General features: G+C 40.7%; 1 protein-coding gene across 1 annotated transcript in view; it reads left to right on the forward strand.

The window, feature by feature from the left end:
- Nucleotides 1-2,085: 2,085 nt before the first annotated feature.
- rapgef5a (Rap guanine nucleotide exchange factor (GEF) 5a) overlaps nt 2,086-22,898 on the forward strand; it is a 39,641-nt gene continuing 18,828 nt past the window's right edge. The window contains exons 1-9 of the mRNA XM_044052902.1: nt 2,086-2,463; nt 11,237-11,287; nt 12,884-12,990; nt 13,383-13,504; nt 14,785-14,962; nt 18,665-18,746; nt 18,850-18,898; nt 18,992-19,065; nt 21,796-22,017. Coding sequence (XP_043908837.1) covers nt 2,320-2,463; nt 11,237-11,287; nt 12,884-12,990; nt 13,383-13,504; nt 14,785-14,962; nt 18,665-18,746; nt 18,850-18,898; nt 18,992-19,065; nt 21,796-22,017 — 1,029 coding nt within the window. The 5' untranslated portion in view covers nt 2,086-2,319. The remainder of the gene's footprint in view (nt 2,464-11,236; nt 11,288-12,883; nt 12,991-13,382; nt 13,505-14,784; nt 14,963-18,664; nt 18,747-18,849; nt 18,899-18,991; nt 19,066-21,795; nt 22,018-22,898) is intronic.

Genomic DNA, 22,898 nt, shown 5'->3' on the forward strand with positions numbered 1-22,898 from the left:
GTTGAAGTCACTTTTTATAATATTATTTCATTAAAAGTCTTAAAGTATATGACGTTTATTGAACTAAAGTATCAAAAGTAATGTTCTGATATAAAATTTACTTCAGTTTTAGAAGCGAAAGTATTAAAAAAGTGAGGCGTTAGGATTTAGTCATGGTAGCTCTGTGGTAGGGCGAGTTGCCTTTCAACTGGAAGGTTGTGGCTCTGCTGGTCTATATGTGTCCTTGAGCAAGACACTTAACCCCATGTTGAAGCATGTGAATGTGTGAATGGCAAAACTGTAGTGTTCAAGACTGTAGCTCATCAAGACTAGAAAAGCTCTATATAAATACAGACCATTACCAACTCTTCTTCTTCTTCTTCTGATTGTATATGGTAGTAACGAGTAACAAAGATAGTTAGAGTAAATGTTGAGGTTGCTAGAGATATAAATAACAAAGTAAAGTACAGTAAGTATTTGTACTTAATTACATTACAACACTGCATGAAGGGCCTCAAAGTATGTTTTATATGCAACATGCCAACACAAAATCTTAAAGTCACAATTTAGCTGTGAAATACACTTAATGATACATTTCCTTCCCTGTGACTATTTCAAAGTAAAAGCCCGGCTGGAAACAGTCTGAGTTTGCAGTGTTTCTTCATAAGTCTCACCATGTCAGACACAAAATATTTAAATGTTCACTCTTGGTTAAAAAAAACCTGTAACCTGGTGGTGGGCCGGATAAAACTGGTTTGCTGGTCGTATGTGGCCCCAGGGCCTTATGTTACCCATGTGAAAATGACGTTTCAAAACCCACGATTGATGATACCAACAATAAATATAGAAACACATATCGATTTTGTGGAAGCCAGCAATTTTAATTGATTTGTCAACTTTTCCCACACCCATAATATCTAGGGTAAAATGTAAAATTTCTCAGCGCCCCCTGGTGGACACACCACAACACTACTGTTTCTTCACCAACTGCCACACAACAAACGCATGCTTTAGAAGTTGAATATGGGTTAAATAGACCACACCCACACACACACACACAATGGCTTCTCTTTGTTTACATATGGAAATTTGATCCAGGTAATGTGGTGAGCACAGAGTGCCTTCAGCCTGTCTCTATTCTCTCCTTCCACACACACAAACACACACACCCATATCCTTATCAGTGCGGCGACATAAACAATTGTTTTGATTACTGAAAAATCTGTCTGTTATTTTCTGCTGATCCAGAAAGAAATGTCAGAAAAATGAAAATTAGTGTTTCCCTAAAGATATTCACTTCCATACGAGAACAAAGAGACAGGGAATTACTCACATTTGGATCCTGACCTCTACAGTTCAGCATTGTTCGCTCTGATTCTTGTGTCAGACGTCGCACTCACGACTCTTCCAGTGATGACACACAGTCTGATGACGTCACATTTTAGTATTGACTCAGCTCACTTGGAACCTCTCCAGCAGGTACTAAAAAAGTACCAGGTACTATCTCTAATGGAAAAGCAAAAAAAAAAAGGTGCCATGCTGTGCTGAGGTGAGTCATGCCGGGACCATGTAGTGGAAAAGCGGCATTACAGTCTCACCATTAGGTGTCACTATTGCTTACACGCTGGTCCTTAAAGACGCTGAAATCAACTTGTTTCATTAACTGTTTTTATTATTGGTGTGGAGTGGCTCAGTGGTTAAGACCGCTACCCTGTGTGTGAAAGACATCATGGTCGCAAGTTCGACTTCACCCTGATTGTACTCAATTCCCTTGTAAGTCGCTATGGATAAAAGCGTCTGCTAAATGACATGTAATTAAGAAACACTGAAAAAAAGGATTATTTCTCAGCTAATTACTACTACTAATAATATAACAATAACCTAAACTAGCGTTTACCTTATTTTAACATACATGAGCAGAAAACCTAAATGGTGTCATGTTCAACACAGATAACAATATAACAATGTCAACGTAACCTAGGCTACTGTTCCTATGAGTGGTCAGAGAATGAAAGGTGGAAGTGATGCAATGTTTTCATTGTGCACCTGTCTCTCTCTCTCTCTCTCTCTCTCTCTCTCTCTCTGACTCACTGACTCACTCACTCACTCACACACACACACACCTGGCAGCCTACAGAGAAGTAGGTCGCGCGAGCCTTTGGGTGGAGCAGCAGCGTCGCGTGCTGCGGATTCACTCAGTAGGTCGTTAACTAGTGTGCGCGCGATTCGGTTGCAGATGCAGGTCGCTGCGTGTAAGCACGAGCAGGGGGGAAATGGCGAACAGGCGCCACCGGCGGCCACGGAGACAGCTTGAGGACTGACACAAGACGGACAGGAGCCATGGAGGACTCGGAGCCCGCAGAGGACGGCTTGCTCGCGGGCTTGCGGTGGAACCGGAGCGCCCGGGACCAGGCTCAGCTCAAACACAAAATCCGGGATCTGCCGGGGCTGCTGAAGCACGGGCTGCACCTGCGGAAGAAGAGCGTGAGTAATTCAAAGCGACCGCTGACTGTCCTTCCCTGTTTGGTGTTTAATGACTGTTAGCGGCGGGGTTTGTTCGTTTATTGCTCTTTTTTTTTTAACCGCGAGTTCTCTCATTCAGCGCTCTGGGCTGTTTCGTAAACACGTCACGACTCAGGTGTTTTCATTACGTTACAATGTCGCAGAGACTGTGCGCGCGTGCGTGTGTGCGCGTGCGTGCTACATCCTACAGTACATCCATAATAACCAGAGCTGGACACCATACCTTCACACTCTGGTAGTCAAGGCAACACACTCAGCTCCTCACCACACACACACACACACACACGTTTGCGCAGCGTTCATAGTGAGGACACTCGTGATCATAATACAATCCTTACCTTAACCATCACAACTAAATGCCTTACCTTAAACCCACTTCTGACCCTAACCCTTAAACCAGGTCCCCCCAAAGGTCATTGACAGAATGTGAGGACCAGCCAAGATGTCCTCACTTTCCCAAAATGTACCTCACTCCCTTTGGTCCTCACAAAGATACCCATACAAGAACACACACACCTTAAAACCTCACATAATTAATCAGTTTTTGCATTAGTTTGGCTGTCATATTTTGTATCAGTCACAAGACTTTAGCAAGTTCTCACATCTCAAAACTGAAGATTTTGCTTCAGGAATTAGTTCAATAATAAATCCATAGCAAAATGATTGCCATTTATTTTCCTGTTGAGTTACCTGCTCCACTCCAACAATTTGTGGAAATCAAATCAATGTTCTTTGCGTTGCTCAGACTGAAGAGGTGGCAGACACTCACACGTTCCACTCGTCCACACGTCCTATAGACTCCCGGTTCATTCAAGTCCAGCCAATTCATTATTATTGGTCAACCCCCCTGTGATGATTGGCCCACTGGAGCAGCAAATCTGTGCAACTTGTTGTGCCTTGATGTGGAATAAACACACCTGACAAGCCAAATACAAGCTGCTCAGCGTGTCAGCTCCGCTCGTCTTCATCAGCGATGGCAGCCACAAGAGAATGGAGAACATGTGCCCGATTCCCCTCTGTGGGAATCACACACACGGTGCCAGGAATTTTAGTCCCTCTGCTGCCAGCGGGACTAAAAATATGCACCATTTGTGGTGTCAAACCTCTTTGGACCATAGAACACATTATGTCGTGTCATTTTAAGTGATGCCTAATAATCTACATTATATATAAGTAATTATTTTGTGTTGCCCATATCACAAATCTACCTTTGCTTTTGATGTTTGGTCCAACTAAATATTTTGCATAATAACACAAATGCAAATGACATGGATGAATATAATATCACCCATAATTTATTCATTTTCTGTGAACATAGAGCTGATGTAACAATGCTACTCTCTCACCTGTCCAAATTATATTGTCACAAAGGCTGTGCAGCTTGTCAACATGCATTTGTATTTATATATATATAATACATTTTCAGCATGAATTAAACATTGTTTATATGCTGCAATCACAAATAATGTATTTACAATACAAGAGAAATCTGGCAAAGAAGGCAACATTGCAATATTAACATGACAGTCCTCGTGCAAACAAAGACGATCCTCTTTATCTGCATTCTTATCACATGTCTGATCACTGTAATAAAACAAGGGATAGTAATTCCTGCAGTTCATTTTAAATGTGTAAACAACAATACAGTCCGCACTATAATGAGTTAATGATTGGAGATTACTGTTCTCCTGAGTTAGTTGTTTTTTTCTGGTTTTGTTCATTTCACGAGTTCATGTGTGGGTGAGTGTGATGAAGCGTAGGTAGCTGCCTGGTGTAAAGGTATGGGCTGTTTTCTCTCCACGCTGGCAGTTACTATGTCTCACCTGGCACTCGCTAAAAAGCAAACGGTGACTTCAGCTGCGTTCGCTCGCGCTCATGAAGAGCGTTGACTTTGTTGCCTTGCACTGAGCCATTTGTCGCCTTCAGCAGCCTCACCTTGGAGAATCTTGTCTCGCGTTTAATCTTTGTTGTGACTTGCTCTGGCATTCAATTATTAGTCCTTTTATTGGCTCTAATGTGACAGATCACTTTACAGAGTTGCAAACATTTTACAGCACTTGTGAAAGTGCTCTGTACAGACTTACAGTCGGTAACCTGCAGATCATTCAGGTGTCACATTTAGATTTGTTTTTGCATTTTCATGTCCTGGCAGTGCATTCTTTTCAAGTTACTCCACCCTTTGTATGTAAAACATATGTATATGAGCCCACTATTAAAGTTAACAGCATTTCTTCCTTAGTTACCCAGTGCCCTCATGTCACTTTCCTATAACCAGTTTAACAGTTTTTCTTCTATGTTTTTGTTCCTGACACCAAAACAGATGATGAGTGTGTGTGATGTGTGTTTGGCAGAGTTGACTGAGTTTTTTTTTTTTTAATGAGTCATCAATGAAGCCTTCATATAATAGTCATTCATATATTGATTATAATTGGGGAGTTTTAAAGCTGTAGTGCATAAACTTTTAAATGGGTTCGCACAGTGCTGGTGAAGCCTTTTGCCTTGTGTCTGTGGCAGCATCCCCCCCGCTGCACACACAGTAATGCATTTTATGTCGCACATGAGCAGGCAAGGCAGAAGAAGCACACAGCGTAACTAAAGCGAGGCAACTTCGCACAGCAGCACCATGGCTAAAAACACAAACGGTTTCAGAAGGGGATTCTACTGCTAAAAAAAAACTGTCATCAATAGGACGTTTTGCTTGTATGCACCTTTGCTGCTCCATGTTTCCCTGAATGCAATCAGGACACGTAATATGACGCTAGCTCTAAACTCCCTCTTCTTCGGCCAGGTACCTTCAGCCCAAGTTTCATTCATTTGAGCAGCGCCACTGTGAGGAGACAAGAAGTAGTGAAACTGGCAGGGACTTAATTTGTTCATTTAAATATCGGTATTTGCCCTCACGTATCGGTTATTGTATTGCACGAGGAAGGACGACGATATATCACCAAATCGTGTTGTCACATTTATTGGAGAAGTTGCATGTTGCAGCTGGTTATTCCTCACCCTTCCTTTCCAACTGTGATGGAGAACCTATGTTGACTTTACTTGGCATCAAAGCCTAAATGATGTTTAATTTGTCCATTGTGGGCTATTGTAAAGACATGGTGGTCAGAAATGTATAAAGTATAAAAGTCTCATTGATGGGTAATGAAAACAAGAATTCATATAATTAGGTGATTGTAAAATTATACAATTTATTAAAATAAGAATGTTCATCAAAGCAGTAGTACATGTACACAATGACTACGGTTAAGTCAGACCCAATGATTTGAAATATGTAATATACATGAATATTTAAAATGATGAATACAAATGTCCAGAATGCTGCTCAGGCTGTAAAATGAGATTGTTGCTGTCACGATGTAAACCCTGAGATGCAGAAAGTTGCCGACAGTCTTCAGAGGATTATCTTATTTCCGCGTTACATATGCAGCAGAAAAGTGGCTTATGATCTGTTTTTTATGGCCGCCAGCAATATTTTTGCATCCGTAACTGCATTTTTACATAGCAATAAAAAAAAAACCCATGAAAAGGCAAGTGTGGAGTTTAGAGAGACTCTCAACATGTTCACACTTATTTACCATCGTAAAATTCACTCCATCACACGGACTCAACTTCTACATTTGACTGAAAGGATTTGCACAGTGTGCTTATGTTGCTTCCGAACTTTGTCTACAATTTAAATGGGCGTTGCACGTTGAGGCTATGTGAAAATACATGCAATTTATGTGCAAGACAGTGAGGGAACAATATACAGTAGATTGGGATGTGTCAAAATATCGATTTGGTGTTATATCGGCTTCCTTCCTCATGCAATACAATAATCAATACGCCAGGGAAAATATCGATATTTTAATTATCAAATTAAGGCGCTCTAAAGTAAACTGTCCCTGCCACTTTCGCTCGCCAGGTGTCAATACTTGATTATGACAGAAACGTTGTATCGTGATATTAATGGTATCGTGGACCATGTATCACATTGTATCCTAATACGTATAATACATAATACCAATCTTAATATCTGCCATTATCAACTTCTATGAGCATTTGTTATCATCCACTAACATGGATGAGTCAAATTGACCTGTGTGGAGCTACCGTCGCAATACTTGTCCTGATTGCATCCAGGACACATGGATTATCATTATCACAGAATTGTATCATGATTATTAGTATTGTGGTATTGTATCGTGAGGCACCCTGTGATTCCCAACCCCTACAGTAGTAGAATAGACAATTATAATCTCTAATATAGGTCAGTGTCTCAAAACTGTTTGAATTATAGTCTACTAAAATGAATAAAAGCTTGTTTACTTATTCAAAATGATAAATCTTGACACTGACTATAATTTCTTTTCTTTTTCTTTTTTAATTTTTAACCAATTTAAACTTCAAAATGAACACATTAAATAACATCACCTCCTCTAGATGCTCAACGAAAGTGTGTGGGTGTGGTGAAGGTTATGCAGAGGCAGACGAGATAGGCTGTTGGTTTAGTGTCTGTGTGTGTACCTGGTATTCCTTGTGTTGTGGGGACCTGAACCTGTTTACACAGTCACATTATGGGGGACTGTGTTTTTGTCCCCATAATGTGACTGTGTAAACTAGATTTTAAGGTGAAGACATCAGAGTTATGGCGAAGGTTAGAGGTCAGGGTTAGGATTAGGTCAGTAGTAATTATGGTTTGTGGTCATTAAGGTTGGAGTAAGTCTCCAGGAAATGAATGTAAGTCAATGCAAGTGAGTTTTTTTAGCTATAGCTTCTTGCATGTCTCCATTTTTAGGAGCGAATTAGTGAGTGTGTGTCTGTGTGTAATCCATTTCTTACAGATAATGACCTTGCTCTCTCTCTCCCTCTCTCTCTCTCTGTGTATACACACACACTTTGAAGTCATCACAGAGATAAGCATGTCGGCACGAGTGCTCTCTTTAAAGCTCTCCTTCCTCCTTTTCTCTTCTATCACTCTCTTTTTGGCTTCTGGTGTTCTGATGGGCTGTATCTGCTGAACCCCCCTCCAGTTCAGACAAAGAGGCTCAGGACCAACAGACAGTCTCTCTCTCTCTCTCTCTCTCTGGTTGTGTGATACAGTTTAAATTAAACACCTCTGCGGCACAGTGTGTCTGCCTGCCCTGGACTGTGTTTGTGAGGAGTAACTTGTGATGGTGGAGAAACAAAGAGCCCTCCAGAGATCTGTGTTCACCAGACGCGGAGACAAAGAGATGAAGAGATAACCTACAGTGACAGAGCCAGAGACGAGAGAGAAAGAAGGAGTGAGACAGACAGAGCAACAGTCAGAAACAATTTATTTAGTCTGTGTGCATGGCTGGCTGTGTGCTCTACTTATATTCTAGTCCAAACACTGCTGTCACACAAACGGCAAAAGATCACATCTTTACTCTACACCGAACAGGGATTTTAAGTCAACAGTGCAAAAACCCAACAATAAAGTTACTTATAGTTACTGACTAATCAGTTAATTGAAAGATCATCTCTCAAGTCAAATTAAATCCAATCAGACAGTATTGCTGATTGTCATGATAAAATGCCAGTTAAAGTCGATCCACTGTAATTGTGGTCAAATTAATTGTGGTATTAGAAACAAAAAGCTCTTGTTAAACACATCTAAGTCAAAACATTAAATAGAAATAATACAATTAGAGTCAAATTGTGCTCATAACATCATGTTAAAACTTTTTTATATTTCCACTGAAATATTACTATTTTACTAAATTATTACCCAGCCCTAGTATAGATATAAATATAGAGGTAGATCATTGGTGGTGGTCTCTAAAGTTCAGCAATTTCTTTTGGTTTTATTTGTTATCATTAAACAGTAGCATTTTTTCAGATGGAGGAAAACAATCAGCTACATATATGGACCAAGAAAAGATTTCTTAACATCGACATCGGCCATAGAAAAACCCTGATCAGTCGACTATGTTTACATACCACTGTTGTCTCAGTAGACATAAATAAATCATGAACGTTATCTTTATTGAAATCAAGATAAAGGTGATCACAGAGAGCAGGAGCTGACTGTATCTGCGTCTCTGTCTCTGTCTCTCTCTGTCCTCCTCCAGATCATTTTGTAGCTGTGATTTTTACAGCTTTATTATTTGCTGACTAGGGCCAGTCTTAAACTAATTGTTCAGTATTTTTAGAAAATGCACTTCTTTGTTTTCTTCTTGCCCTGAGTTAAATCAATCCGGGTCCATCTATGTCGTAAATATGAAGCTACCGTCAGCAGCAGTTACAAGCACTTAGCAATCTTAGCATCGAGACTGCACTCAATTAACAAAGAGTGCTGCACTCAGGCATTTGTACAACCGCGAGATGTTTTACAATGGTTTTTGATGATTAAACAAATCTGATCATTTGTGAGCTGTAGCGGTGTTGGTATTCAGGGTGTAATAAAATATTGATAAAATATCCCCCCACACCTCTATTTATACATTTGGTGAATCTGATCATCTACTCTTGAACTAAATAAGTGCACAACCCAACATGTTGATGCCGTTTCTCTAATGAAGTGTAGGTTGTGTTAGTCACTTGTTTTGAATGAGGTGTGTGTGTCTGTGTGAGAGGGAGACAGACATCCCCGGGCAATATCATCGCTCTAATGAGGATCACATACACTTCTCCATTTCTCTCTAATCATCCCTCTTCTCCATTTTCTTACAACTGAAAGCCACAACAGAGCGTTACTCCCATTATCTCTTCCTGTCTTCCTCATTTTTTTTCTTTCTCTTTCACAATTAAGAACCCTCCTCATATCTCTCCCTCTCCATCTGTCATGTTCATATCACTTCTCATATTTTCCCCTGTTATTATTCATTGTACAGTCTTCTCTCTGTTCTCTAAATCTATCTTCCACAGTTGCTTTTCGTGCATGCTCTGTGTCCGTCGTCATGTGGTGGTTGGTAACGGTCCGTCTGAGTGAGGAGGAGGGCAGCAGTGGATGCTTTCCTCAGGGAATCACACCCCCACACACAACTCTGTCACTGATCCTGCTTTACTTACTAACTTACAGTTGGTATTTTTGTTTAAGGGGTACTGTGGGGTTTTCAAAGCAGATATCAGTATCTCTTTTCTTACCCATAAATTCACTGTGATTCAATCAATCAATCAATGTTTATTTATATAGCCATGTGCACCTACAACATACCCAAAGTGCTTTACATAAAATAATAAAACATACAATCATATGGCAGAAATGAAACGTACAATAAAATAACAGATAAACCACAAGAAATTATACAACCTGTTCAGTTTTATTATCTTCTTATTAGTGCTGAACAATTAATCGAAATTTTATCGAAATCGCAATATATAGCCTACTGCAATTTTCTAATTTCTTAAGCCAAAATGTGTGTCAATTACCATTTTAGATGAAATATTGTCCTGACCTACACACATCATATTCTATAGACTGAGGAAAACATCTTTGTTTCTCACAGATCTGCACTAGTATCATTTTAAGTATGTTGTATATAAAATAACCATTCCCTCTGATGTTGTGAGTCATACCGCCGTCACATTTCAGTCAAAAACTATCACAATTTGGATATTTATTCATACTCGTTCAGCCCCACTTCTTATTGTGTGAAAGAAATGACACAGCAAAAAAACGTTTATAGCAATGTTTTATTTTAGCAACAGAGCAAAGGTGTTACTAAATTACATCATGCTGAATTTTAAGCTGCAGTTAAATACTGAAACAGATGTTCGAGCAAAGTGGCATTTTCACTTTTCATGCATTACGTAACGCTCCGCTTGTTTGAGCTCATGTTTGTTTGCTTTTTAATCATGATTTCCTGTTCAGATTTGAAAGGGGTCTCCTCTTCTTAGTCTCATTTCAGCACATTTCACTCCTTGTTTTCATGCGTTTTAAATCATCTGCTTCCCCCTGATGTGATTCCCCTGTGTCTCATTCTTTCAATCTCTTCCTGTGTGTTCAGTATCTGCATTTCTGTGCCAATTTCTAGTACCTTGTGTTGTTTTTTTACCCTCCCAGCCATTTTTCCCTCTGGTATTTTCCTTGTGATATTGGTACCAAGTATGATTTATTCAATTTTTTTGTAATTTTTCATGTCTCTGTCTGGTCATTTAGACTTTAGAAACTCTAAATTTATTATTTACTGTATCTGCCTCAGTTATTTTCATTCCTGTTGTTTGAGCCCAGTTACACAACTTAATCCAACACTCGCCATCATTTCAAATCTGTTTTGTGAGGTTTGCCACCATCATGTCAGCTGTCATCCAACTTGCCTGGCATCATAATAATCCATAAAGATTAAGAGCTTATTTCCTCATAGGCCAAGTAGAGGTGAAGTGGGTATGACCAGGGAACAATGTGGTAACATGATGGTAGGAACCTATGAAGAGATTTATCATGGCAGCAGATCAATACCAACCGATTCTGATTTAATGATTTCTTTGTTATATGGAGCAAAGAAATGAGAAAATATTCACATTTTGGTACTAAAACAATCAGAAACACCCGATTATATCAAAATAGTTGACAATTAATCATCACACACTTCATCATCATGCCATCAAATAAAACCAAACCAGTCTGTGTAAGAGCAAAGTGTTGTAACCACACTTGGTTTAAAATAACCTGACTAATGCTTTAGGAATTGTAAAATAAAACTGGTGTTTTCACAACTCGGTGTGTTTGTTTACTGTGTTTATTGTTTGGCTCCGATGGCTGACGTGTACTTTGTCTCTTCAGCAATCACCTGACACTATTCCTGGGCCGAGTACGGGACCTATAGTACACAAGGTGAGTGTGCTCACACACGCACACGCACACACACAGATGATGTCATCTCTTTAGTTTTGCTGGTGTTTGTTTTGCCTCAACACAGGTGATGTCATTGGTGATATTACTGTGGGCTCTTTCCACCATATTTTGAACAAATACACACAAACACACCCACAAGTCTTTATTTGTTGAACACTTGAAAAGTATGTCAGGTCTTAAATATCTTACATGGGAATAACTGGCTTCCATGTCTGAAAACATTATGTAAAAAATGAAATTGTTAAACCTGGGCAAAAAACACCCAATGCCTGTTTAGTTCTTTAGCAGTGTTTCACTCGATTAATTTATTATTCATTATAATACCATGGATACACTAAACCATCGTGATGTTGCCAAGACTGAAGACTTTTTAAAAAGATATTTTCTAATGATGGATTTTAGCTGCTCTGAGTCAAACATAAAGGAATACTTGCATTTAGCTTTGTATTACTTGAGTAGGGGTAGTATATATGAGTAGTTACTTCCCAACCTTAGTTTCCCCTGAGTCAATAAATATCTTCATTCTTTTTGTTGTTACGTGCCCACCAGTGACACTTGTCCTGTTAGTGTAACTGTTAGCAAAGATGGCGGACACTGTTGACATTCTGGGAATGTGTCACTGGTGGTCACGTAACAAAGAAAAGAATGAAGATATTCCTCAACTCGGGGGAAACTGAGGTTGGGAAGTAACTATAACTATATACTATATACTACCCTTATTCTAGTAATACAAAGCTAAATGGTAATCGGTGAAGTATTCCTCGGTTGTGTGAGCGTGACTGAATCCAGGCTCTCTGTTTGAAGGTCACAGGTGACGTCGTCTTGCCGCTCCACAAAGGATCAGTGATTTCACTCTGAGGTGTGAATCCTCCACTGAGCATTAAGACACAATGGTGAAATCAAAAGTGTGTGCCTGTCAAAAATGGAGGTGCGCACATATACTGCAATATTGTGTTCAAGGAGATGCCTCCCCAGTGCCTCCATGTACCTGATTGTACATCATGCGTTCTCCTTGCTCTCCCATTTGTGTTACTTGGAGGCAACACGCCTAGAATGGCAACAACAATGGCTCTAGTGGCCAAAGGATCCACATGGCTTTACTACTGTACTATAAAAGTGTCATTTTTTTTGTAAAAGGCACCTATTCAGCCGTAAGGCGGAACCATCAAATCATCAGGTTTGGACGTTTGTAAATGAATTGATAACTTTGTAGAACCAATAATGTTCTACCATCGTGCAAATGGAGTCTCATCAGCTGGTTCATGGATTCCACTCTATGCAAGTAGAGGGAATATCAATGGAACAAAAAAAACGAGTGGCCTTTGTACATAGCCTAATAGAAATACACTCTTATTTGTGGCAAAGTCAATAGCAGGATTATTGCAGAGCTTGTAGACACGGTCAATGTTTCATTCCTCAGGGGGAATAAAATCGAGCTGTCCTTGTAAGTCGGTCAGTGACAGTCCCGCGAGGACACGCTCGCTCTCTCTGCGTTGTTGCCTGCATGTCGGAAACAATGTTGAGATGACGAGGTTTGTCATTGAATTTTGCATTTTGTTGTGTGTTTTTTGTCAGTCTTGCTCCCAGAGTTTTCCATGCGCTGGTCGCGCTGTGAGGAACGCCTTCCTCTCTCATGGACCTTACCCTGCTAAAGACAAGATACACCTGGCCAGAATCATAAGGTACACTTGCTTCTGTGTGCAGGGCTGAACTCGCGCGTCCAGTGAAGCGTGTACGCTCACTCAAGTGTGACATTGACATCAAAAGCAGGCCGTAAGATGGTTTGGGAATACATGCACTCTCATACCACTCACATGTGACTATGTGAACACCTGGACACATATACACAGACACTTTTAACCACCACTACACATACACATGGAAGCAGTTTATCTTTAGGGGGACGCAGACTGGAACTCTTCAGTGTTTCAAAGGTTTACAGAGGTCTAATGAATAATCAATAGCTATTGATTAAATACAGACAAGCGTTGTGCTGGGGGGGATGGATGTGTGTCTGTGGATCATATAACGGTACGGCCGGACTGTGTGTTTCTGTTTGTGTGTATTTAAACAGGCGTAGCTATGTGGGCGTGGAGCTGGTGCAGTGGCTGTGCGACCAGTGTGTGTATGTGCGCTGTCGGACGACCGCTGTGCGTGTCTGGCAGGTTCTGCTGGAGCTGGGAGTCCTGCTGTCGGGTAAAAACACAACCACACACACACACACATTCAAATACACATAGGCCACAGGGTTGGAACTTATATATTGTCAACAATGTTCACATTTCTAAAAGAAAACAGGTAATTTTCATGTAAACAGATGCATGAATTTAATGTCTCTCATTCACCAGCACACAAACCTGATTTTACTTGAATAAATTCATTGCTTTTCTGAGAGAGATGTTTCACTTAGACAAACTAGGGTTGACTCAATTAATTAATTAATCGATTACTGAAATTAATCGAAATTTGAAATCGTCAACGATTTCAATAATCCATTTGATCGGTTTCAGCGTTTATTGTAATAATTAAAGCAGGTTTTCTCATTATCGAGAAAATAATCAACGAATCCGTTGATTATTTTCTCGATTAATCGACTACTTGTTCGGTCCACAATCGAGGACAAACCGCACTGTAATGTGGCTTTAATTAACCATATATTTACAAAATTCCTTCCAGTAATTTCAGTCACTCTTTTGCCTTAGACGATGTTAACAACTAACATGTTATGACACCCAAACATGCCTGAGAAAATATTGAATGAAGAGTGCTGCTCTTGTGCAGTTCATTGATCTGACTCATCCACCAAAGCTGTTACAAAGGTTTGGTTTTATTGTGGACACAATGTCTCTGCTATTTCTATAGAACTAAGACATGCCATTTTAAATTATGAACGACTGATTTTTTTTCCCCCTTTGTTTATGAGAGAAATCCACTTAGCATTTACTTCCAGGCATCAAGACTTGTCACTGGTTCTCACCCACATTAATAATACATTAGTATGTTGTAATGGTCTCCAAACATTCATCTTCATCTGATCCACTACAACTTGAAGCCTTTCCTTTACCCTCATTTCAGTCATGTTCACAGTAGGGCCCCAACAATATAAAAACAATTGACAGCATGTAATAACAATAATGACAAGTGAAAAGAGGCTTTTGGGATATCTGTAGTGTCATTACGTCTGCATCACCACCAAAATGTCTTCCTTTAGGCCATGACCTTCATTCTCAGGAAATGTAATCAAGATCCTTTCTTAACTTTTTGAGTTTTTGTGCTCACAAACAGACCAATGCTGACAAAAACCTGTCATAACGTCCTTATACAGTGTCTAATATTTTAGTGAAGTACATAATAATATCATTTTAACTGTTAATTGGATACTGTAGGATTTGTGTAGCATAGCTCGATTTATGATACAAAGTGGGCAAAACTAACTCGTTTTTTGTTTACGGTTTGTGTCTGTGCTCTTTCTCCAGTCGACCAGCGGGTGGTGTTTTCGGACTCAAACACATACTACCAGTTCAGCTTTGAGGAGTGCGACTCGGCTTCCTGCGAGTTTCGCTCCAATGAGTCGGAGTGGTCAGAGGCTGTTAGACTCCTCCTACAACTCGCCCCATATGTTCAGTTTCGCTCTGGAGGTGGAGCTAATAGCCCGTAAGTGTCATAACATTTTTTTTTAATTTAACGTATGGATAGATGGATGGCAGGGATGTCACATTTTTTAATTGTAGACCAGTTCCCAACACCAGTTGACACAGTTCAACACACAAAGTGTAATCAGTCGGTTTGCAAATCATGTGTTTTTTTGTCTTTGCGTAACCCTCTACATCACAAGTTCCCCAGTTTGGGAATCACTGTTATAGACCACATCATGTAGTTCGTTTGAATTCATCTCTCTGTCAGAAATCCTCCAGCAAAAAGAGAGAACACACACAACACATTTTGTTTTTGTGTAGAGAGCTCTCAATAAAACCAAGCTTGTGTCAGGTTTTATTGTCAGTGACACACACCTGGATGAATATGATTGGATGTTGCTAGAGACAGCATACAGTATATTAAATGGCGACTTCAGAGGTTTTCCTGAGCCAACACTCGCCTTTATTCAACACATTTAGGTGACTCAGTGTTAAGCCTCTGCTGCCGCAATGGAGTTATTGGGAAATAAATCATTGTTAGTCATATTTATTTGCTGTAATGAGTCATGGTTGTACCACGTCTGGTGTTTCCATAGTTTTACCAATTCATGAAGCGGGTTGCAGACTGTTGATGATAACTGGCGGTGAGTGTGACTCAGTTGTGATATTCAGCAGGGCGATCTCCACTGACCTGAAGTGGAAGCTCATCGCTGTGGTGAAATATCAAAGCTGAGGTGACAAGCTTCCAGTTTCGATGAATGATTGTGGTCATTTATCTGCGGGATGATTCGCGGTGTAAAGTGAGTGTTGTGGTGGAAGTGTAGGGTACTCTTGGCATTTGGCAGGGACATTCCTGTCACTGCATCACACACACACACACACGCACATGAATATCCTCCTCAAATCCCTCCTCAATCTGCTTATGTGGGGCACATTCATGTGCAGGCGCGCACACACCTTCACATCCTCAGGGCAAATTCCCGTAAACATATAGATGGATGACGCGATCACTCACGAACACGATGGCAACCGCTCGCATACACAATACACACACGGCCAGAGTTTCCTGCTTTGCTGCGTTTGTGTGTGGGATTCCTGCTGAGGCTGCAACTGAACTCAATCTGTCGCTCAGAGGAAAAGAGAGAGTGTGTGTGTGAGATACTGGCGGATGAGGAGTAGGGTGGGGTGTATGCATGGAGAGGATCAGATTCAGCATCAGGAGTGCACGGATTATTGACACATTTAAACTCTAATTCAAGGAAGCAGAATTTGGTGAGGCTGAAATTCTGTCTTTTTAATGTTTGACAATGATGCCAGGCTTCTTGTCCCAAATGGTTATAAAATATGAAATAAATGTAAGAGTCAGTCTGTGCTAGTAGTAATTCACTTTAAATCATTAAGATTAAACAGTGAAGTCAAGCAACATCCATAGCTGGACTTTTATAAGAAAGCGTCTCTCCTCGATTGTCCCCGGAGACTCCCTATTTTTCATTCCGTCCCTGTCTCCCGTTCATGTTGCCACCCTCATCCCTGTCCCGCTGATGTAAAGCAGATTGAGAGAAAACACCTGATGTAAGTCGGGTTGCAAAGTTCTGGGAATTTTCAAAAGTGGAAACTTTATGGGACTGTCCAGGGTGTGACCCCGCCTATTGCCCTATGTCAGCTGAGGTTGGCGCAGCATCCCCCGTGACCCTCCTGTGGAGGATTAAGTGGTAGAAAATGGATGGATGGAAACGTATGAGAATTAAAAATACATATAGAGTCGATACAGATGTGCAGTACAGAGTGTCTTATATCCTGTTTTTCAGCACAACCTATAGGCAATCAGATTAAATAATTTTTCCCCCCATTTCCATCAACTATATAAACACACCTGAACAAAAAGTACTTATTTAAACTGGCTTGAATTTGTGAAATTTGTTCACTTAGCTTGTTTTTATGAACATATATATGCACAATAACCGCGAAAAATTAATCATATCTTTGACTCAACAACACATAAGATGAAAAAACACATATTGTAAAGCCTGAAGATGTGACTTATAAGGATTTGTGTATTATTTCCACGGCAATTTACCGAGTGTGCGCGTGCGGCACGGGTATGTGCTGCGTTAGCATTGAGGATTAATGACAAAAAAATGTCCCTGTCCATATTTCCCTACATTGTATACTCACTGAATAGTAATTACATCATGTGTACTTACACCCGTTATTGTTTGCTATGGGTGGAGGTGACATCAGTCAATAACAATTAATATAGGAAGGTGTTGCAAAAAGAAAGATGACCTGACACGACTTGAGTTGGTCACGTCCCTGTCCATATTTCCCCACATTGTATACTCACTGAATAGTAAGTACATCATGTGTACTTACACCCGTTATTGTTTGCTATGGGTGGAGGTGACATCAGTCAATAACAATTAATATAGGAAGGTGTTGCAAAAAGAAAGATGACCTGACACGACTTGAGTTGGTCACGTTGTATTCACCTCTGAAGGGCCACCACTGGTCATGTTAATTCTCTCTATTAATGCCACCCCGTGGCTGCTTAATGATTGGTGACACCACCCGCTGTGTCTGTGTTCGAGCTGTGGTGCATTCAGGCTCACGTTGAGTCACCAAATTACCAAATGAGCTCAGGCAACAAGGAAAAAAAAGCAAAAAAACTTAATGACCCTGAGAAGAATGCATTTAGCGTGATGGCTCATAATATACTTTGTACATTTCATGATCCACTAATGGAGCTCTGCATTTGTTGAGAAACAGAAACATTAACAAAATACTCATTAAACCGCCATGACAATTTGACGTGTGTACACATATATATATATGTATATATATATATCTTTGCCCACGTTCTTCTCGCTTGGCCACATCATCAGTCTTCTTATTTTAAGGGAAAGTGGTCACAGCCAGTTTCAGCAAAAAAAAAAAAGAGCAACCAAACTGCTGCTTTTTTTTGTCTACCTGCCTCTATCTCTCTATATCTGTGCCAGAGCCGATGAAGTGGTGAGTGCTGCATGTGATCACCATCTCTCCCACTTCTGCATCTATCATTATTTAAACAGATTACACGCTTGCAAGCACAAACATAGAACATAGAACTCAACACATCGTCTTACCTCCACAATTTAAATGAGTGCCATAGGGTTGAGTTTGTGTGTGTGTGTGTGTGTGTGTGTGTGTGTGTGTGTGTGTGTGTGTGTGTGTGTGTGTGTGTGTGTGTGTGTGTGTGTGTGTGTGTGTGTGTGTGTGTGTGTGTGTGTGTGTGTCTGTGTGTCTGTGTGTCTGTGTGTCTGTGTCTGTGTGTGTCTGAATTGACAAAAACATAACCAAAAGTGTATACACACACACTAACCAAAAGCACACACCTTCTCTCATTAAGTTGTATTCACAGATGGACTCCTGCATGAAGAGAGCAGCAGCAGCAACACATCTATGTACACTCACACACAGCCGCACATGCAGCCTCACTAACATCAGTGGTAGGGTGTGTCTGGGAGACATTTTAACCACTTAAAAGAGCCGAGAGATATTTGATACAAAGAAAAGACATCAAACACAAGACGCATGTGGTGTGACGCTATAACTTTACATTACTTTTATTATTTTAAATCGGTGTAGTTAACATGCATACCAGGGGGCAGTGCAGAGAGTTTTGTGTTTTGCACTTGTTTTTTGTGAATAAAGCTGTGTGTGTGTGTGTGTGTGTGACTTGTAGGTCAGAGGAGGACTCTGAAGGCAACAGGGACATCTGCAGTGAGATTCTGCAGATGAAGGCTCTCGAGAGGCTCACGTCTACGGTGAGCATGTGCACGTGACTCTGAGAATTTAGATAAAATATATAAACATCACATTTTTTTATCACGTAAAAATATTTTTAATATCTGCGTTTTCTTCTCACAGGTACAAAGTGAATTGGCGGCTGCTCTCGCCCGAAAGACACGCAAAGCTTGTAAGTAACTGTGTAATTTGTGCGTTATGAGAACGTGTGTTGACAACGAAAATTCTATCAGTGTGACTTTACTCTGTTTCTGACTGGTTACAGTATCAGAGCAGGACTCTGAGGCAACAGAAACAAGCCGACAGGAGCCTCGCACACCCAGTGAGGAGAGCAGCCCGGTAATACACGTGCAGAGAATGACATACATACAGTACTCATACATATGAAGATTTTAATTTCTTATAACTCACTCTTGTGCATATGGACCCATATGGATCTCAAACTTAAGATTAATGAATTATTCCCTTGTTCTCTGAAACATTGAGTGAGATGAAAGGAATGTTGAGAGGGAACATTAACCATGGTTCTCTGAGTGAAGCATGGCACGGCTTGGCTCGGCTCGACTCGACACAGTTTGGTATCGGGCACGTTGTTTTCCTTTACTATAGAACCTCCTCAGCGTGTGCAGACATGCCCGGCAGTCTGTTGACGTCACATTTTAGTATTGGCTCGGCTCACTTGGAACTTGGACGGAGCAGGGTAGAGTAGCGCTGTGCTGAGCCAAGTCATGCTAGAACTGGGAAAAAGTGCCAGTAGAGATACAATGAAAATTGAAAGAGAACAGGTGGAATCTAGATTCAGCCTTTCAGAAAACTTTGCAGGTTCACCTGAGATTTGGGGTGAATCTTGGGTGGTAGTGACACTAGAATCAGAATATTATAGAATATAATAATGTAGAATATTTAGCTGTGCTGCTAAACCCATGTCATCATCATCATGGGAGAAGCGGAGTTATTTAGTTGTTAATGTTGAGCCACAGTTTGCTCCTCGTGCCGTGTGTTTGGAAGACGATTCAGAAATGAATATGACACACCAACATATGTCTCACAGCCGAGAAACGGACCACGGCAATTAAAATATGTCCTGATCGATTTAATTTATCCGCTGTGGACATGTATAATAGAGGATAAAACCCAAATTAGCCAGTTCTGATTACCTTGCTCCCTTAAGGGTTAAGGGTTGAGTGCAAATTGTGTGTGTGGCTAAACACAGAAAATGGGGTCAGAACAGGGAGCACGGGCCTGCTTGTGCCGTCACTGTACAGTGAAAACCTCTTTTTCACCATCAATAATTCATGACACCAGAAATAGTAAGAGAGGAAAACAGAAGAAAACCAACCCTCATCTTTGAAAAACAGTTCCACACAGGCTGCATTTGTCCAATAAAGACATTTCATGTTAGAGACCTGAGGTGGTGAAACTGACAACTTCTTAACATCTAATAATTTAATCTAATGATTTATTTTTTTGGACATTTCTTTCATGTTTTATAATCTGCAAACATATTAAAAACATGCTCATTTACCTGTATATGTGTAAATTGATCCCTTGCTAATCAACATTTAATATACAATGCTTAAGAAATGTGTTTAGACCACCTGTTGTAAAAAACGAGACAACATTAATATTTTAGAAATCTTTCAAAAAAGCTTGTTTCAAACTAAAAATGTTATTTATTTGGCAAATAACAAACTGAATTCACATTTTACATCCAAATTTGAGACGGCTCACTGGCTTCTTCTCTGAGAAGTCAGAAATGAATCAAAAGCACAACATTCAGCCACTAAAACTACTTTTTCTGTTCGGCAATGCAAGTAAATAACTATAATTTGACATTTTAATTGAGAAATAATAATGAGCTGTACTATTTTTGGAGGATAAATGTGAAAATTCATGGACAACAGAGAATAACACACACACACTCACGACTGAGAGCGAGGAGACGCTACTTGGAAAAAGCTGCACCAGCTTGACACAGTTATTTCCTTTGTGGACAATGGTTTCAAAAATGATGGGACTGAGAATGAGGAGAGAGAAGGAGACACAATGCAAAACATTGACAACACAGAGAGACACTTTTATCTTGTGTGTTCTGTCTCTAGGACAGGAAGCTGCAAAGAGGTTAACAGGAAGCAGCAAGGGACATGGGACCATGCCTCTGACAATGACTCTGATAATGTCCGCACATATGTGTACGTGCTTATTTTGACCAGATAAGATCCGACACTGGGGGCAGTAGAGAACTAATAAAGTGTGGGAGTTTGCCATCATGTTCTACACATGTTACCCTCTGTAAGAGCAATGGCTCTCACAGGAAGAGTTTCTCCACTCACACACAAATGAAATGCCCAAACTCTCTCTCCCTCTTCCAAGGAAAATAAACAGACCAGGCGACTCACCACCGGTGATAACCATCATGCTTGCAGCTCCCAGGGGGCACACTTGCACACAGTCGTGTTTTCTGTTATCAAATCTCTCTGAGGACAGACATAGAGATATTAGTTTCTCCAGTTGAGCAGCAGAAATAAATCCTGTCCATTTATTTTCCTGTCTTTCTTTTCTTTTTTTCTAAGTTATCACCGGCAGATTTTCATATTGAAACACGTTTATGTACTTGAGCTGCACTACGGGGATAATTGTTACATTTATGGTAGGGAGGAGACCTACACACACACACACTCACACCCCCAAACACAAACTCTTCCCACACTCCCGCCCACTTACACAACTAATCACATACACTCACTCTGTCTCTGCCAGAACTTCTGACACAGAGCACTTTGACTCAAACAAGCAACTAAGTGCAACAGACATCAGACTGAATAAGAAGAACTAGAGAGAGTTAGACTCAGGATCGTCATCTTCTCATTCTCCTCACATGGACATAACAAGGCAACAGAAAACCCGTCATTTCGTGCTTCTGGATTATTTTTTTACATTGTTTTCCTTTGGATGAAAAAAAAAGTAGTGAAGTTTCTCAACCTGCGTCCCATCAGTGGACTCCTGAGGGTGTCCATCATGTCTTGGGACTGTGGTTTGAGATTTGTCTTCATGCCTCCCGTGTTGCAGCTGGGCGGGGTGTGTGCATTGCGGGACGGCGGCGGCGGCGGCAGTGGCAGTGGCGGAGGTGGTGGTGGTGGTGGTGGAGGAGGAGGAGGAGGAACGGGGACTGGATGCGGCCGCGAGGACCTGACCAGTCGGCTGGGACTGGAGGCTGTTCAGCGCCTGGCCAAGGACGGCTGCCGGCTGCTGCAGAACCACAACTACCGGCTGCCTGACAGGAACCAGGCCGTGAGTAGAAACCACTGTGTACTACTATCATGATAGAACAGATAGTGTCATTCTGTGAACGTCTTACTCCATCACCATGTAATCTACAGGGCCATTTGTGGATTTATGGTTAACATCATCATGCGGTGAACGTCGTCATTATCCTCTTCAGTGTTCCTCCACGTCTGTGTTACTCACGAGTGCGGCTCTAGGAGCTTGTGAGTTAATCTTCATCAGGACGATCATGATATCTGTAAAGACACACGTGCACTGTTTACACACACTAGTTATTTGCTGCAGGAGCACTGACCTTTGCTTCATTTGCGACACGTTAGATTAAACGCCCACTGGCTAGTTAATAATGGCTTCATGAAATGTGACCTCGTCGTCCTTTTACACTCTTGTCAAGTGCTGCGTGTGAATCCGTGTTCATGTGTGTGTCCATGTGCTGCTGGCACTGTGTGTGTACATAATGAGTGGGGTGTTAGTGAAGCATTATACTGTGTAATTGTGCTCTATGGTGCACCTGAGGGCAGGAAATGAAGCAAAGGCAGTTTGATTCCACCCAACATCGTCAGTGCATGTGTTTGCAAACTTTGCTGTGTTTCTCATCAGCCCTGGTGAGTTGGTCTTGATGCCGAACCATAGGGTATTTTCAGAGTGCATATGATTTTACTGATTTTTTACTGATGATTTTTCATTCCTTACATGTCAAAGTAAAAAGAACCTGTATTTTGCAGTATGAGTACTATAAAAAATGTAAGTAACTGCACTGTTAAAGCAGGGATGTGAAACTACTGACACACTGTTTACAGATTATTTTCATTTATTGAAAAATTTTTACTCATTAGATTGACTTGCATGCCATAAAGCAGGGGTCTCCAACTCAAATGACCTGACTG

The sequence above is a fragment of the Solea senegalensis genome, linkage group LG20 (genome assembly GCF_019176455.1).
Source record: "Solea senegalensis isolate Sse05_10M linkage group LG20, IFAPA_SoseM_1, whole genome shotgun sequence".
NCBI lineage: Eukaryota > Metazoa > Chordata > Actinopteri > Pleuronectiformes > Soleidae > Solea > Solea senegalensis.